Consider the following 15,406-nt stretch of genomic DNA (forward strand, 5'->3'; position numbering starts at 1 on the left):
TATCCATGTGTTATCTCTTCCCCCCCCCCCCCCCCTTGGAACCGTGCCACCAGACTTACCGCCAGACACATAGGAGACCGCATAAAAACAATTTATGTTGGCCACAAATGTCCGACAAATCCAGAAAATGTGTTGAGGCCTAGGTCGCATCATTTTGAGGCGGCGCACACTCCGGCAAAAGGCTTGTTGACGTTCACGCAAGTGTCCGGGTCCTGCTCAGAGGGAGTTGACTTTGGAATTCGGTTCATATTCCAAATAAAGCAGCGTGTGGAATTAAAAACATGATGTTTATTTGACATGCTAGGAAGCGGCTTCAGTGTGTGGTGATCACGAAAGACTTCTACACATCCAAAAGATTGTGAAGCAACTGCCGACCCCTCACTTCAGGTGAACTGCGGCACGGAATGCCGTCTCATACTTCATTTAAGCCTTAGTATTGTGATAAATAAGAGACGGAGCGTTTCCCAACTGCTTTCAGGACTCTGGAGTACCTCACCAAGCATTTGGCCCGCCTCGCCACTTTGAGTGCCCAGACAAACATGCACACACGCAATCTGGCCTTGGTTTGGGCTCCTAATCTACTGAGGTGGGTTTATAAAGAACAATCAGATTCGGAACTTTTTCCCCTTTGCACGTCCGAATGTATTATTTATTTTCACAGATCCAAAACAATAGAGGCCACATCTGGTAATGGAGACATGGCTTTCCAGGAGGTGCGAATACAACAGTCGGTGGTGGAGTTCATTCTAAACCACACGGAGCAGATCTTCAACAGCGACTCGGCGCAAATCAAAGCAAAAGACGGTATGAAATTCACCTCAGGCAAACCGACCCGGAAAAGATTTGTGAAAACATGACTTGTAATATTTCAACAGGGCCAAGTTTGATGTGCGGGGAGAAATACGCCACGCTCCCGATTAGCGGTCAGTGCGGGCCGATGAAACTGATGAGTCTGGAAGAAGCCCAAGCTCGCTCCTTAAGTCCAAACCATCCCGTGCATAAAGAACGCCAACGAGAGAACAGTCTGCCCGACACCAGCACGGCCACGCTCTACCACACTGTCATAGATTTGGACAGCAAGTAAGTCACACTTCACTGAGCGTACAATCAAGTGTGGCCAAAGCTTGCAACTGAGGGGGGGAAAAAAACAACAAGAAATGTCAGCATGTGTGCCATACGCAAAGGAATTACCAGCAGGTAAAACAACTATTTATCTTCAGGAGAAAGCTTTCTGGGAAATCCAAGAAATGGAAATCCATCTTCAACTTGGGACGCTCCGTGGACTCCAAGGGAAAACTGAGCCGAAATGGAAGCGTGTTCATTCGAGCTCCAGGCTTAACAGGCAAGTTATCTTGTGACTGTAACAGTAACGCGGACAGCTCGTCAGTGACAAAAGTGTCCAGTGCCGCAGGGTACGGCATAAAGTACAATATCATCACCCAAGCCTGTCATTAAAGGCTACGCGTTACGAGCCAGCGGCGTAGTCCGACACAATGCACGTACTGTGAATGACATTCCAAGAAATCTTCCTCACCAACAATCAGGAAAATCATTTTTAGATGGCACAAAAATGAAATCTTTGTTCCTGTTGGCATAAATTCTCTTCAAAATAAATCAAAAAATGCCTTGATGAACGTCAGAAGGGTCGCAGAAACTTCGGGTCAACGGTTAAACTCAAATGCTTCAGACAACCGAATGAAGCGCAGTCACCATGCCAAAAATAATTCTTGTTGAGAAATGAGCGTGTTACTCTGTGAAAGCGGTCTTATGACAACCCCCCGCCCTGATGAAATTACAGAAGATTTTATGACACAATAGTTCCACAGCTACAGTTGGTTTTACAGCAGCACAATCGAGGGGGCCTGAATGTATTGCGCCATCTGGTGGATCCTGCCAAGTGGCGTCATCCACTGTACCTCCATTTCTTGGAGACACCAAATCAGCTTTATCCCGTTGACGCAAACATGAATTTGATCAAATTTCACATGACAGACACATTTCTGAACGGTCATATGTGGTCATCCAATTCATCACGGTATCCATCCCGACCGAGCTCATTCCTGGTTTCTCAAGAGCTCAGTAAATTTGTGGTCGAAAGGTCTTTACAGATTCATGTAATGCTCAGGGACTGTGTGATAATCATGTGCATTTTTCCCTCAGAAAAGTCATCTCTTCGACCATCCAGAAGCATGGAGTCGCTGTGCTCCTTGCCAACAGGTAGAGAGTCTCTGCCAAAGAAAATGAAAATGAAATATGCCAATCCTTTCATTGGTCCAACTCCTCTTGTTTCCAGATGATGACAGAACTGGAAACAGTCAATCCGATGGACAAGGCAGCATTTTTGTTCCAGATGTCAAATCAAGAACACTGGGATCGGATTCACTTTATGACTTGAGCGAACACGAACAAAACTGGGAGTTGAAAGGGAAAAAATCTGCCGGCGCAACAGTTGGATGGAACGCCGGCTTGAGCCAAAAAGGCGGCTCATCGGGTGCTTCGGCAACTTCTCAAAGAACACTGCCAGAGCAGCTCAAGGTGTTCAAAGGAGATGAGCTGAGTGGCTACAAACCCACATCGCCTAAAAACAGGAGAATGCTCTACTCGGGTTCTTCCTATAACAGCACCTCTCGACCTTCCTTTCCGGGAAGCTTCTTTCCACTGGAGTCATCGCCGAGGCACCAGCGTAGAGCCGTCAACATCTCGGAGCCTTTCGCTGTCTCGGTCCCCCTGCGCGTGTCGGCCGTGATCAGCTCCAACAGCACGCCATGCAGAGGCCTTGCTAAGGACCGAATGGCTGCAGCAACTCTGAAAGCCTGTAGAGAGACTTCAGAGCAGAGCAATGGTGGAAAAGGCGTCATGGGTTCCGAAGCGGAGCCCGACAAGAGAGATGGAACAGAGAAGAAAAAATCATCGGAGCCGGCCTCAAGTGGACCGCCGGAGGGTAAGAGCTGCTGCGTTTTTCAACCCGTTTTAGAATGCAGGACAGTCTGTTCCAAATCCAACCTCATCCAAAGGCATTCCTTTTCTTCCTCCCTTCAGTACGACTCTTTACCAGATGTGTCAGACTGGTGTGGCAAATATGTATTTCAAATCCAAATGACAAACTGCGAGTTTTGCTCTTCAATGCGGGCCGGACGATTGACCCAAGCTCAAGGGAATCATGAAGGCCCATTATAAAAAAAACGTGGATGAGCTCAAAATATTTATTTTGTGACACCAGTCCGAGAACCATTCTGAAACAATTTGAATGCTACTGTCACCTTTGCTCGCATAGGTCAGGAATCGCAGGCTACCCGTCCGGCAATTAATAATGTGCTTCGCTCTCAGATTCAAGCAAAGGAGTACGACAGGGAGCTGTGGAAGAGGCGAGTCATACTGCAGTGGAAGATGTTTCAGTTCTGAGTGAGGGCACAGCTCCAGCACACTCGGCTGGGCACCAACTGGACAGCCAAAACACGGCTCAACGGGTAAATAATCGGTTGTTAGTCTTGCTACAAGAGTCTTATGAAGTATCTCGAAACTTTATGATGTCGTGACAAATGTGCCGACAGTATTTTGTAAACAAAATGTTTTGTTTCTTTTTAATCCAGGATGAGGGCTTAAGAAACACAGAGGAGCTGTGGTATGATGTCCGCCAAGAGCTGAAGATAACCGAAGCGGAAAGTGACCTAAGTTGCGATTCCATTTTACCGAGCGAAAACAAGAGGCTAACCATGGATGTTAAATCAAACAGAAGTCGCAGCTCTCCATCGCTGTCCATGTTCTGTAAAGAGCAGACTTCAAAGACCTCTCTCAACCATCATCTTAACCCCTGCAGGGCTCAATCGACAAAGAAGCAGCCTTCAGAGTCTGACATCTTATTTTCTCTCTATAAAAATGATGCTTGGGTGAACCAAAGTCGAAAACAGGGCAGCCCTGCTCCTGATGAAACAAACGACAAAAGTCAGCAGATGTCTCCAAAAATTCTGCCTTTGAACAAAGACGCAACCAATGCAGAACAGTGCCGACTCACTTTGAAAGAAACTTGCGTAAGTGAAGTTCCTAGTGACTCTCCAATAGTCGGCGGCTCCTCGGCAGTAGACGATGACCAAAGGCGATTTGGGGAACACAAAAGTCCCAAAGAAGACCAAAACGTCTCGCGTGACAGAGAGAAAATTCCTGAAGTTATTTCAAGGTTTTCCGCATGTTTGGAGGAGAGACCTCAATCTCTGGAGCTGCCAATCCAAGACGATGATGAAGGATGCGCAGGAAACTCTGAGGAGCTGGACCTGGTGGAATCATGGGAGGACCTCAGCTCCAACAAGCAGTGGGTCACCAGTCCACTGCACTCACCTGATGTGGAGGAATTGTTTCAAAAGCAACCCTACGTCAGCTCCCAAGAGGTAACTCTGACCTCGGGCGATGAACGGACCCCGTTTCCTTCATCCGGTGGCAAACAATCAAAAAGAACATCTCTGACTAAGACCTTGTCAGGAAACATTCCGCCAACATCCAGCAGCAAATGTCCGACTAAATTGAACTGTTTGCCTTCGATGCAGGCTAGCATCAGCACTAGCAATGGATTGCACGCTCCAACTGGGAAATGCGGACCGAAAAAACTGAAATCATCGCAGCACTTTTACAGACAGATGTCTTATGATTCAGCAGGGCCGGAGAAAAGAGAAGAACACAACCTTGCTAAACACAGACCATACTCCCTGAATCTGGACTTGGGGCCTCGATACATTCGCGACATTTCTAATCAGCAAAGCCGGCCTTCGTACGAGTTCTCCTCCTGTACGAGGTCTTCGTCCGGGACTGTGAACAATGGGCTCCTCTCTGAATTGGACTTATTCCTGAATGATCGGCAGGCACCTTTGCGGCGAAACTCCGCCCCCGTCAGCGTGTCATCAGTGCGGACCGCCTTCATGATAAAGACATGCCAGGCCAAAGCCGTGCCTGTTGTACCACCAAAGGTGCAGTACAGTCAGATACCTCACTCGAGGAGAGACGGTGACATTGAGACAGGGACGGAACAGGACAAGGAATATCCTCAAACGAGTGCCGAGAAAAGCCACGCTGCACCTCTCCCACTTATGTCCGATCTGAAGGAGGAACTCGAGAATAAAGAGCCTGTGCCCGAACACCAGTCGCACCCAAAGGTTGAGAAACAAGCGGAGAACGCCAGAACGAGCACGACCGAGCTACCGGTCATCACCAGGCGACACGCCCCGAGTCTTGATGTGTTTGTTGACTGTCCCAGACCCAACAGAGCAAACCTTTTGCAAAGGCCCTCTTTTAGGAACCGGCAGAGACCCCAGAGTCTGATCCTGTTCAGTCCCCCTTTTCCCATAATGGATTACCCTCCATCGGGTGACGACGGCAAACTTCTGTCCTCCATCAAGAGCCTGGATGAGGAGTCAGCAGCGAAAGAGACGTCGGGAGAAGGGATTGCTCTCCAAAGTAAAATGACCATTCCCAAAAGTGGTCAGAGACTCGAAACGTCAACCAGCTGCTTCTACCAGCCACAGAGGAGATCGATGATATTCGATAACAGGAACCACAGACAGATCGAGTAATCAGGAAGACTGGCTGAATGTAAATAACTTACTGAGACGAATTTGAGAATGTTGTAAATCACAGTGATAGTATTTTATAGAAAGCTGTTCTTGAGGGGGCGGGGGGGGGGTTGAATGTTTTATTAAATTAAGATTTCTCACTACATTCGTGGAGTATTTAAGAGACAGTGTACATTTCGGAGATCTTTTAGTCACTGAGGCGTTTTAGCGGCGACATGGGCGACAACATCCGCGATTCAGACACGCAAAAGTGCTTTTGACCCCATGTGTGGTGCTTTAGTACAAACCAATGTTTTTTGAGAGCATCTGACTAGCAATCAGCTTTGGATGATCGATCAATTACCCGCAGAATTGACTCTTTGTTATTTGATACTTGAAAACCAATGAAGGTTAGTTTGACTGGAGATAGTTTTCTTTTTGGCTCAGGCTCTTACCTGTTGAGTGTCTGTTACTTACTGGAAAAAAAAACTTTTTTTTTGTTTGTTTTTTTTAAATGTCCAGCATAAAAGCAACAATTCCATTCTCTGTATGTCATGGATCCAGTTTCCACCAAGCAGTCCAGCTCCATCCATATCTTAGGAAGTCTAGCAAAATATCTTCCTGGTAGCGCTGAAAAATGTGTCAATTCACTGGTGGGCTGCACTCTGTCGAACGGCCGCAAATCTCAAAACTGTCAATGATGGATCAAGATTGGCAGCTCCGAACCAGATCGCGGCAAGAATTGAACTGTAGCACTCTGCCTTCGAAAATGTGACATCAATCGCATTGTGATGTACTGACATTGAGCTCTCAGAAACCAGTGTTTGTCCTGCAACCTTTTCGTGTTTTGTTGCATCCACTTGAGACAAATCCTCCAACGTGAAGGCTTTGGGATCAACGCAAGTGTACATAAAACTGATAACGATAACCTGCGCTAGCTATAATGGCTCTGATCATATCGCGTGCAGGAACTATCCTGCTAAGATGCGTCTATCGGCGACATGAAGTCAACTTTCAACAGAAGGAAATAAAGGAAACAGTATCAAGATTTTGACTGTGATTGTCTAATTTAAAAGGAAATACACTTTCTGGTATACAGACTGTAAATCCGACCATCATCTTAACCTGAGGAAGAACCTTTTTTTGGGGTGTAACTTTATGTTCTTTATATGTTTACATTTTATTTTTTATCTGACAAAGATGCTTTTGCGAGGAGGAGCAAAGGCGATTGATTCAGCTGACATGTAAAAATCGAGAGTTACTCCCCTTGTGCATGCTGCCTGTATCAATGTCCACCGAAAGCATCTAGAAACAATTTTATATGTTTGATATTGTTTTCCCAAATGACAATGTGTTGGGTGCACGATTCGATGACCGTCGCTGTTTTTATTTGGTTGTTTTGTCATTTTCGCCTAAAGTGGACGCGTAAAATGTCTCCCAAGAAAAGGCCTCCTTCGGAGAGCTTGACCACAATGAAGATTATGAGAATAAACAGTTCTTTAAATGAAATGTTTTAGTATTTTTATTTTTTTTTTACGGATCAGAATTTGGGGAGAAATTTCCCCCGCAACAGCGTAGGCCAGAAGAGCCGGGGAGGACTTATTCTAAGTAACTGTAACTAATATTAACATTGTTGATCTATTGGTGTTCCTTCAGGGTATTGCATGGACAGAGCCTTGTCTTGGTTCGAGTGGTGTGCAAGTCCTCCATACAGTACTTCCACCATGTCGGAACCAAAAGAACATGAAAAAAAATATGAGTTGTGGTGGCCCGTCTTGCTTTGCTGCTGTTGTCGTAAATGCTACACATTTGGTGTACGCACAGTAGTTTAGGACAACATACAGAGATACGTTGGGCATATTCGTCGTTTTTTGGAGACTATAACTGTAATCAGTGACACAACGTTTCATCAAATGCAGGAGGGTGGCTTAGTTACATTTCCATTGCTGGTTTCAATCATGTTATTTTAGCAGTGGAAGAAAAAAAATATGGGGCCTTTTTTTTGTGTGTTTGTTTTGAAACGCCACACTTGGCAATTGTGAGCTTCTATGTGGAAAGGAACCCAAGTTTGTCTTTTTTTTACCAGCAGATGGCGCTCATGCGCCAAACTGCGGGAGAGCAAAAGCAAGCCCTGGTGCAAGTCCAGCTGGACGCACACCGACCAAGTAAAATAATAAGCAAGTGCGTGATGTGTGCTGCAGGAGCAGCAAAGTAACTCGCCTCGTAACCCAATCAACGGACGGCAAATGAATGCCATCCACGTTTTATCCTTAAAAACACCACCAAACAACGGTGCTTTGCTGCGTAAAAATCGCACTTGTTTTCAAATGGATTTGATTCGTAATTGCAGTGTTTCTCCTCGAAAACATCACAGCCTTGCATGTGGCATCGCAACCGCGATATATTGTCATCGCGAAGAGGTAAAAAAAATCCAACAGTGTTTTGTGAATTCTCAAGATACGATAAGATGTGAATAAATAAATAAAACCCAAGCAGAAAGTGCACCCAAACGCGTAAAGGACAAGCGTCACACGCACGTCCAAGTCTATAAATTGGCGCTTGCAGAGGTCACTTCCATGTCTACGTCAGTTCATTATTAGTCGACCTCTGACACCGCTTCTATAAGCGGAGGCCGAATTAGAAAGGCGCATTCTGAGCACCCTGGAAGAAGAAAAAAAAAGGCAAAGCAAAGCACGGTTGCGCGCGTTGAATATTCAATTAAGAAGGGGGGCACATGTGGGAGAAGTGAGGCTGCGTGCCAGTCCTTCATCTTACATTACTGATTAGCTGTTAAACAGATTATATGCAGCTGAATGGGTTCAAATGTTGCAGCGAGAATACACTCAGGAGTTCAAGGCGCCAGTTTCCTTCTCTGACACTTTGACAAGGGCTCTGCACCCCACCCTGGCCCCTCTTCCCAAAAAAAAAAAAAAAAAAAAAAAATGCATGGAATGATCTAGCTTGCTTTATTCAAAAAAATAAAAAATCAACGGCAACAAAGAGAAGTAAGTATTGGGTTAGTGGTAAAACACACAAAATCATTCACTATTTATGAAGTGAAGTTAGCTAAACAAACATTCGCCATGCATAAACATGCCAGTTGTATTTGTTTATGTGATATATTGTAAAAGGCTGAAAAAAAGTACTTATCCTTTCAAACTGAAACAAGAAAGTCGTTGTACTATCTCCAAATAGGAATTGATTCTCATAATTGTTCTTGCTTGAAAGATAGAACACGTTTCAAAGCGGCAGCTGCTATTTATCCTTTCAACAAACAGGTCGAAACAACTTTAAAAAAAAAAAAACTAACCTAAAAAATGTTGTGGTTTGCCCGCCGGCGGCTCTATAGATTATTTAGTGGGCCTCAAAAGTTTTTTTGAAAGTATAGTCGAGTGTGCAGCGGCTGCAGCGAGCAAGCCACGCTCTCATTGAGAAGCCACGTGTCCGTTTGCAAAGCCTCTCCAACTTAACCACCTCCTTTGTACCACTAACCCACATCGGCAGCGTCCCTCCACATAAAGGGATTTGCAATTTCAAGATATTTCAGCTTAAATGTTTTTGACAGTTCCCTCGCTTTTACCTCGGCTCGGTTATTTTAACTGTGCCAAATGGGTCACCTTGGGTTGCTGTCTGCGCGCAAAGGGGCTTTTGCGCGCATTCAGCCTGAATTTTTTCCAACTTTCCTTGACGGGGAAACCAGCTGCTGGTCGTGAAAAGACGGCTTATTAATTGTCCTTTGTCATGCAGAATTGCTTGATTTCTAAAGAAACGTACAAAGGCTCTTTTTCAGGATTCAAGTATTTTGTTTCGTGCGTATTTTCAAACCATCGAATCAGCTGCAGCGCTGCGCCCGTCTACCAGACTCTCAGGTACTGACTGCCTGCTCCTTTTGTCCCCTTTTAATGCTGTTGTAAATCGGGCAGACTGATTTGTTACAAGCCGTTCTTTTAATCTGATAGATAAGAGACATGTCAAAGGAAAGCCGTAAATAAAAAATTAGCCGGGATAAAGACGAGGGCGAGTCTGCGAGATGGGCGCCTGTTGACTCAAGCGGCTCTCCAAGCGTCAGGGGAGCCCTCTCGTCAGCCCCGTCGAGGTTACGTCCACAATCCCCTTTTCTTCCTTTTAAAAAGACACCGTGGTCCTTTTTGCTTCAATGAATTGATCGGCACAAAATTAAGAATAAATAAATTAAGCATTTGGAGCACCGGCCGTCTAAGCTCCCCCAGGGCGCGTAGCCCCGGGCTATTGAATGGATAAAGGCTGCTTTGCAGAGAGCACATTTGGGGCAAAATGGGGCTATATGATGCAATTAACAAAATAGTCTAATCCCACATCTTAACAAATGCAAATATTGCCGTTTTGTTAAAATGCTTAAGTGAACCATTAAAGGGAGGTTTAAAAGCGAAACGTAACTTCCAAAAGGGACATTGATGCAAATAGCAGGCTGTGCACTTTTGAGGTTGGCGTGTTTAGTTTTTTTTTTTTTTTTGCCCTTTACAAAATTATACGATATGTTTAGAATGAGGCAGATATAAATTAAAGTGTATTCACTACAATAAGATCGGTTTAGGGTCCAAACAGTCCAGCAGAAAGCGGCTGGAACAGTGCGTAAAACAAAGGAGAAAGTCAGTGCGTGGACACTATGCGCACAGGCTATGCGAGAAGACATATATTATTTATTAAAATACATATATTCATATAATATTAATTTTTTTAAACCGCCGATTTTTTTTTTTATCCGAAACATTCGATTGACATTTGACAACGCACGATTTGACCATAAATGGCACATTTTATCCATATTCTTTTTTTTTTCATCTTTTTTGCGGTTTCCATTTTGTGTACATAAAAAAAGATGACGTCAATAAATAGCGATGTTTTATTCAGGGTAACAGAAAATGAGGCGTATTGTATTTATTCCCTTTAGGCTTCAAGCCACCTGCTCATGAATGCGGCAATAAACTTGAGCACACTTTGGGGCGCGTTAACAAAACAATAATGCGGGTCACGGACACCAAGCAGTGGCTCCTCATTTAATTTTCATACCCGATCGATATCTGAGGCCATACGCACCCTAAATGATGCGCGTTTATTCACTCGCGGTGACGATTAACTCACGCAGTCACACGAGACTTCTCGTTTCAGCCTAAAACCGCAAATGAATGAGTGAGTGCGTGGCAGTGAAATCCGCTTGAAAGGTCCCCCCACGGGAGAAAACGCCAAGAGATTAGATTTATTACTTCAGCACGAAACAAGACAAAACATTTCATTTGTCACTCCAGGTTGTACTTGAGCAATCTGTCGAGACGGCCAAGTAGGATACTCAATATCAAAATGTGTTGGGAATACGTCTCTCTGCACACCACAGTCGCTTTTGTATTTATTATAAAATACAACATTTCTGAAGATGAGCTACACGTTTTGTGAAAGCAATACTATTCTTTTGTATTTGTGTGCACATTTGCAAACATGAGTCAAGTCCAGTCGACTCGCATGAACTTGGCTCAGGTTTACGCGCGCACAAAGGCGCGCAAAAGAAAAAAAAAAAAGACCACCGAGACAACACAACTCGTACGGCTCAGAAATCTGCTTTTATTTCCCCACATTTTTAAATAAATAAATACATTTGAAATCACATTGAATCATAGGATTTGAGTCCGAGCTCAAAAAACGGCGCAGGGTTCGCCTTTACAAATATACCGACCATACTCAAGGTTTCGGCAACAACAAATGGACCGTTTTCAGAAGAAAAAAAAACTACATTACAAAACGTACAACATGTATACAGAATTATACAATAATTCAGGACAATTCCCTGATTAAATATTCTCTTCGTATTTACAGAAGTGGAACAGTCTTTTTGGCTCATGTTACATTTAAAAAATAATAATAAATCGTCCAGATGGGTGCTCAGGGGGAGACGGACAAGTCCACGTCATCCTTTTCGGAGAATGAGGAAGGAGACACGGGCATGTCGTCCTCTTCTTCCTCCGAGCATCTGGCCGCCGACGAGCATTTGCAGCCGTTGGTGGCAGTCCGTGGGCCGCCGGATCCGCTCTTGCCCTCCTTTTTGTGCTTCACTCGGCGGTTCTGGAACCAGATCTTGACCTGCTTCTCGGACAGGTTGAGGTAGGTGGCGATCTCGATGCGCCTCAGCCTGGACAGGTACATGTTGGACGTGAACTCGCGCTCCAGCTCCAAAAGTTGCGTGCTGGTGAAGGCCGTGCGCATGCGTTTGCTGCTCTGAAGTTTGCCGTTGCCGTTTTCTGCCAAAATATGAAACGGGGTCGTCAAGTACACGCGGGATGAGGGATGAGGGAAGGAGAGGTGCGCACTCGGCGACGGACTCACCGATGGAGATGCAGTGGTACTGTCGCGGATCCGGGACCGCGTAGGCGGCCTGGTACATGGCGGCTCCGTGGGCGAGGTTGATGCTGTTGGATGAGCCGTGTTGCCTGGACAGCGCCGTGTGGCAGTACTGCGAACCGAAGGCCGGGAAGGAAGCTTTGAGGAGCGGCAGCGCGGGCGGGGACGGGTGCAGCTGGGAGGCGGCCATGCACAGCGGGCAGAAGCACAGCAGCCCGGCCTTCCTGGAGTGGCAGGAGCCCGGCAGCCCGTGCGCGGGGTGGCCCGGCGAGTGCACCGCGTAGGGGAAGAGAGGCGGGCTGTTCTCGCTCCCCTTGTCGTTGGCCTCTCTTAAAATCAACGAATCCACGAGAAAAGACCTCGGCATGGTGGCGGGCGTGCGGAAAAGTCGTGGGTGAGTTGTGCGGCCGCAAAAGGCGTGGGACGTTGGCAGCGTGCTCTCGCGTGGAAGGGTGGACAGCGAAGTGGTGCTGAAGGCGCGCCGGGGGCTCCTTAAATAGGCGCAGCCGAGCCGCTTCGGCCATGTGACGGTTACGCTGCAAGCGGGCCGAGAGCCCTCAATAGGGTTTTGTGCTTTTCTCTCGGCATTCCCACTGCACGCTTCCCCATTATTTCACTTGTTAACTAAATGAACTGCATAATGTAGTCTATTCTTGTCAGCCCCACCCACGCCGCGAGAGGCGGCACTGCCCCATTCTGCCTTTTATCATCGCTCTTATTTTATCATAAAACACGGCTTCAATTGTCACATTTAGAAAGCCGGCGGTCGGGATTCGAGGATTTGTCAGCCTGGCCAGGAATAAGAGGTGCGTGGCGCAAAAGCAAGCTCGAAATTTGCGCACGCTATTCGGTGACACCATCGCGAGGGGATGCGTCCGAAACGTTTGCTTTACTTTTGCTTGTTTGTTTTTTTTTTACTATATGTATACGTACGCAACAGCTGAATGTAAAGTTTATGCAAACCAATTTAGGGTTAATGTGTCATTTTCTAGGCACAAGAAAAGGGACAAGTCATTGCCTGAAGGCAGTTCTGTTAAAGAGCGGTGATTAATTCCTTTGCTCGGGCCCCTGCCGAGTCGCGGGCGGGAGGGGCGGTGGTTTGGAAGAATATGTAAAAATAACCAGGTTTTCACTCGGCGGCCCTTATTGAATGTCATTGTGGAGGCTTTCAATGAGGGAGAAAGAGAGTCGAATTAAAGTGTGTGACAGCGGCGGATAGACGTAACAAAGGCGACTCTGTCATGGAGCAGCGCGGCCTCGCTTTGCGCTCTCATTCAATTAGCTAATAGGAAAACATTTTCTTTCACTTTAAGGCGCTCTGAACACGACCTTCAAAGACAGGACAAGTTTCCCCAACACTAAAAAAAAAAAGTTGGACATTTTTTAAATCATTCACGTCAAAAACACGGAGCAGGCAAGAAGTGCCCTGCATGCATGCACAGCCCACCATCAGACTGCTTTCAAATAATTGTTTGTGGGCTTATTTTTTTGGGGGGCCATCCACTTCGAAACACATCAGGATAAATGGTGTCTGTGTGACCATTAAAAAGAGGCCCAGCAACATGTAATGTGCTCAGCATCACACCGCTAATGCGCAATAAACCTTAGACCTGTCATTAGGCTTCAACATTACAGTGAATTAGGAGCAGTTAAACCCTGAGATGAGATCTGTTATCACAGGATACCAAAAAATACCTTTGCTCATGAATTAGCATGCCAACCTCGTCGAAACTTGTGACAAGATCACGACAGGTGTTGGAAAAAAAAATCACAGCTGTAACGGTCACATAAGTCAATGGGCCAAATGTGTCAGATTATGTTCTAAAACCACAAAGGGAAGATGAAATGTGTGTCCGCTTAAATTATTGCTCAACAGAAAGCTGCTGGTCGGCGCATCAATTCCCAAATGACGTAAAGCAGTCGCCCCGCTGTTGGGAATGGAAGTTCTGCAGGTCATCACGCAGGGAGGCTCATCCCAATTTGCAATCCCAACTGGAGACTGACAAATAGTTCTGACCTCCCTCTGGAGGCGCAGGCCAGAAGTGCAAAGATTGTCATTCTCCACCATCACTTGTTACTGAGGGGGGGATATCCAGCCTGCATGCTCACATTAGAGCACTGTACTTTTTCTGCACAAAAAAAAAAAAATAATAATAATAATAATAATAAAATTCAAATCATGAGGCCTGTGTGCCCGCACTTCAACAACCATGCCCCGAGCGAAACCGACTTACAGCTGTTTGGAGAATCTTCATGTTGGATAAAAGAGAGAGGAATCGACACTGCAAAGAGTAAATTATTTATACGACATTAAGTTGGAACAATCGCCGTCACTCAAATTCACCCCTGACGATAAGGCTGACCGGTGCCTGCTGTGCTGCAGGAGGAGAGCATTTTCACCGGCTTTTATGCAATTATACCCAAAGATCTCGTGCCCGCTGACATAAAGAGCGCAGTCTGTTTATGGAGATGTAGTCAATATCTCCTTTTCTTTTGGTATGAATAATTCATCGTTTTAAGACACTATCCCCCCTCACTTAATATGTACGCGCACTTAAACACCCACACATCTCTAATACAAATGATGGTTTTAGCTGACAGTGTAACAGGATTTAAGGTCCCAGTGGGGTTTGGGCCCGGCCGACGATGAGCGCTGTGACTGTCGACGTGACACAGAGGGCCGGCTGCCCCTCCTAATCTCCCCCCTCAGGCAACATCACAGAGCGCAGATCCCGCTGCACCTCTCTGGACACACAAAGGCCCTGATTATCATTCATATGCTCACCAGAAACACCAGTGCAATAGATAACAGATGACACATAAGTACCGGCTGAATGGCGCAATATGTTTGGGCTGCTGGAGTCTATAGGGACCAATGAATCTTTAAGCGAGAGGGCTTCGGTAACGCCGCGTTGGGGAGGGTTGCCGGCAAGGGGAGGCTCCACAGGTGAATGTGCTCTTGTGGTTTAATGTTCTACAGAAAGGGAATCAAGCTTGCACCACATTTCAAAATGTGATGTTAATTAAATGGGGGGGTATGATCCAGAATTGCACAAGGTTTCATAAGTCGACGTAACTTTGCAAAAAGTCATATCTCAAATGGCAACATGAAACCGTATTCGCTTGAAAGGTGGACTCGTCAAGTTTTCTGCCGCGGCGGTCTTATCGGGCCGTCGTTACGTCACCAACAATGTTTGTACTTTTTGGCCGTAAAATGCTCTTTGTACTGATCTCATTGTTATAACACTCCAAAAAACAGTTGAGTCAAAAACATCCTCAAATGGGTCAAAAAGTGGCCGATCCCATTTTACCCAAAAATGGGTGAAATTTTAATTAATGTTACTTATTATTTTGCCCTACCTTTTTGACCCAATGGCTATTTTTGATCAATTTTATTTTATTTTTTAGGGTGTGGAAGGAAACGGGAGAAGATGCAAACTCCGTACGAAGGGTGAAGCGAAGACCAGAAAACCAAACAGAAGAGGCCACACTCTACAAAC

At 45.7% G+C, this 15,406-nt stretch overlaps 2 protein-coding genes and 1 long non-coding RNA gene across 3 annotated transcripts in view; 1 reads left to right on the forward strand and 2 right to left on the reverse strand.

The window, feature by feature from the left end:
- arhgap31 (Rho GTPase activating protein 31) overlaps positions 1-7,046 on the forward strand; it is an 11,345-nt gene extending 4,299 nt beyond the window's left edge. The window contains exons 4-12 of the mRNA XM_019873419.1: positions 305-387; positions 479-586; positions 662-804; positions 876-1,080; positions 1,221-1,342; positions 2,161-2,217; positions 2,294-2,941; positions 3,328-3,467; positions 3,591-7,046. Coding sequence (XP_019728978.1) covers positions 305-387; positions 479-586; positions 662-804; positions 876-1,080; positions 1,221-1,342; positions 2,161-2,217; positions 2,294-2,941; positions 3,328-3,467; positions 3,591-5,558 — 3,474 coding nt within the window. The 3' untranslated portion in view covers positions 5,559-7,046. The remainder of the gene's footprint in view (positions 1-304; positions 388-478; positions 587-661; positions 805-875; positions 1,081-1,220; positions 1,343-2,160; positions 2,218-2,293; positions 2,942-3,327; positions 3,468-3,590) is intronic.
- Positions 1-15,406, reverse strand: part of LOC109517923 (uncharacterized) — a 43,997-nt gene that overhangs the window by 3,799 nt on the left and 24,792 nt on the right. The gene's annotated exons all lie outside the window — the stretch shown is intronic.
- On the reverse strand, positions 11,119-13,949 carry gsx1 (GS homeobox 1). The gene is made up of 2 exons (XM_019873425.1): positions 11,892-13,949; positions 11,119-11,806 (listed from the first exon to the last, which is right to left on the reverse strand). The coding sequence occupies exons 1-2, from the start codon at positions 12,271-12,273 to the stop codon at positions 11,451-11,453; spliced, it is 738 nt and encodes a 245-aa protein (XP_019728984.1). The 5' UTR covers positions 12,274-13,949; the 3' UTR covers positions 11,119-11,450.

The sequence above is a fragment of the Hippocampus comes genome, unplaced genomic scaffold (genome assembly GCF_001891065.2).
Source record: "Hippocampus comes isolate QL1 unplaced genomic scaffold, H_comes_QL1_v1.1 scaffold59, whole genome shotgun sequence".
Taxonomy (NCBI): domain Eukaryota; kingdom Metazoa; phylum Chordata; class Actinopteri; order Syngnathiformes; family Syngnathidae; genus Hippocampus; species Hippocampus comes.

Excerpts from the sequence above, each read along its gene's own strand:
- gsx1 (XM_019873425.1), bottom strand. The coding sequence starts at position 12,273 with ATGCCGAGGTCTTTTCTCGTGGATTCGTTGATTTTAAGAGAGGCCAAC. Across the intron at positions 11,807-11,891 it reads GTACCACTGCATCTCCATCG|AAAACGGCAACGGCAAACTT; the intron begins GTGAGTCCGTCG and ends ATATTTTGGCAG.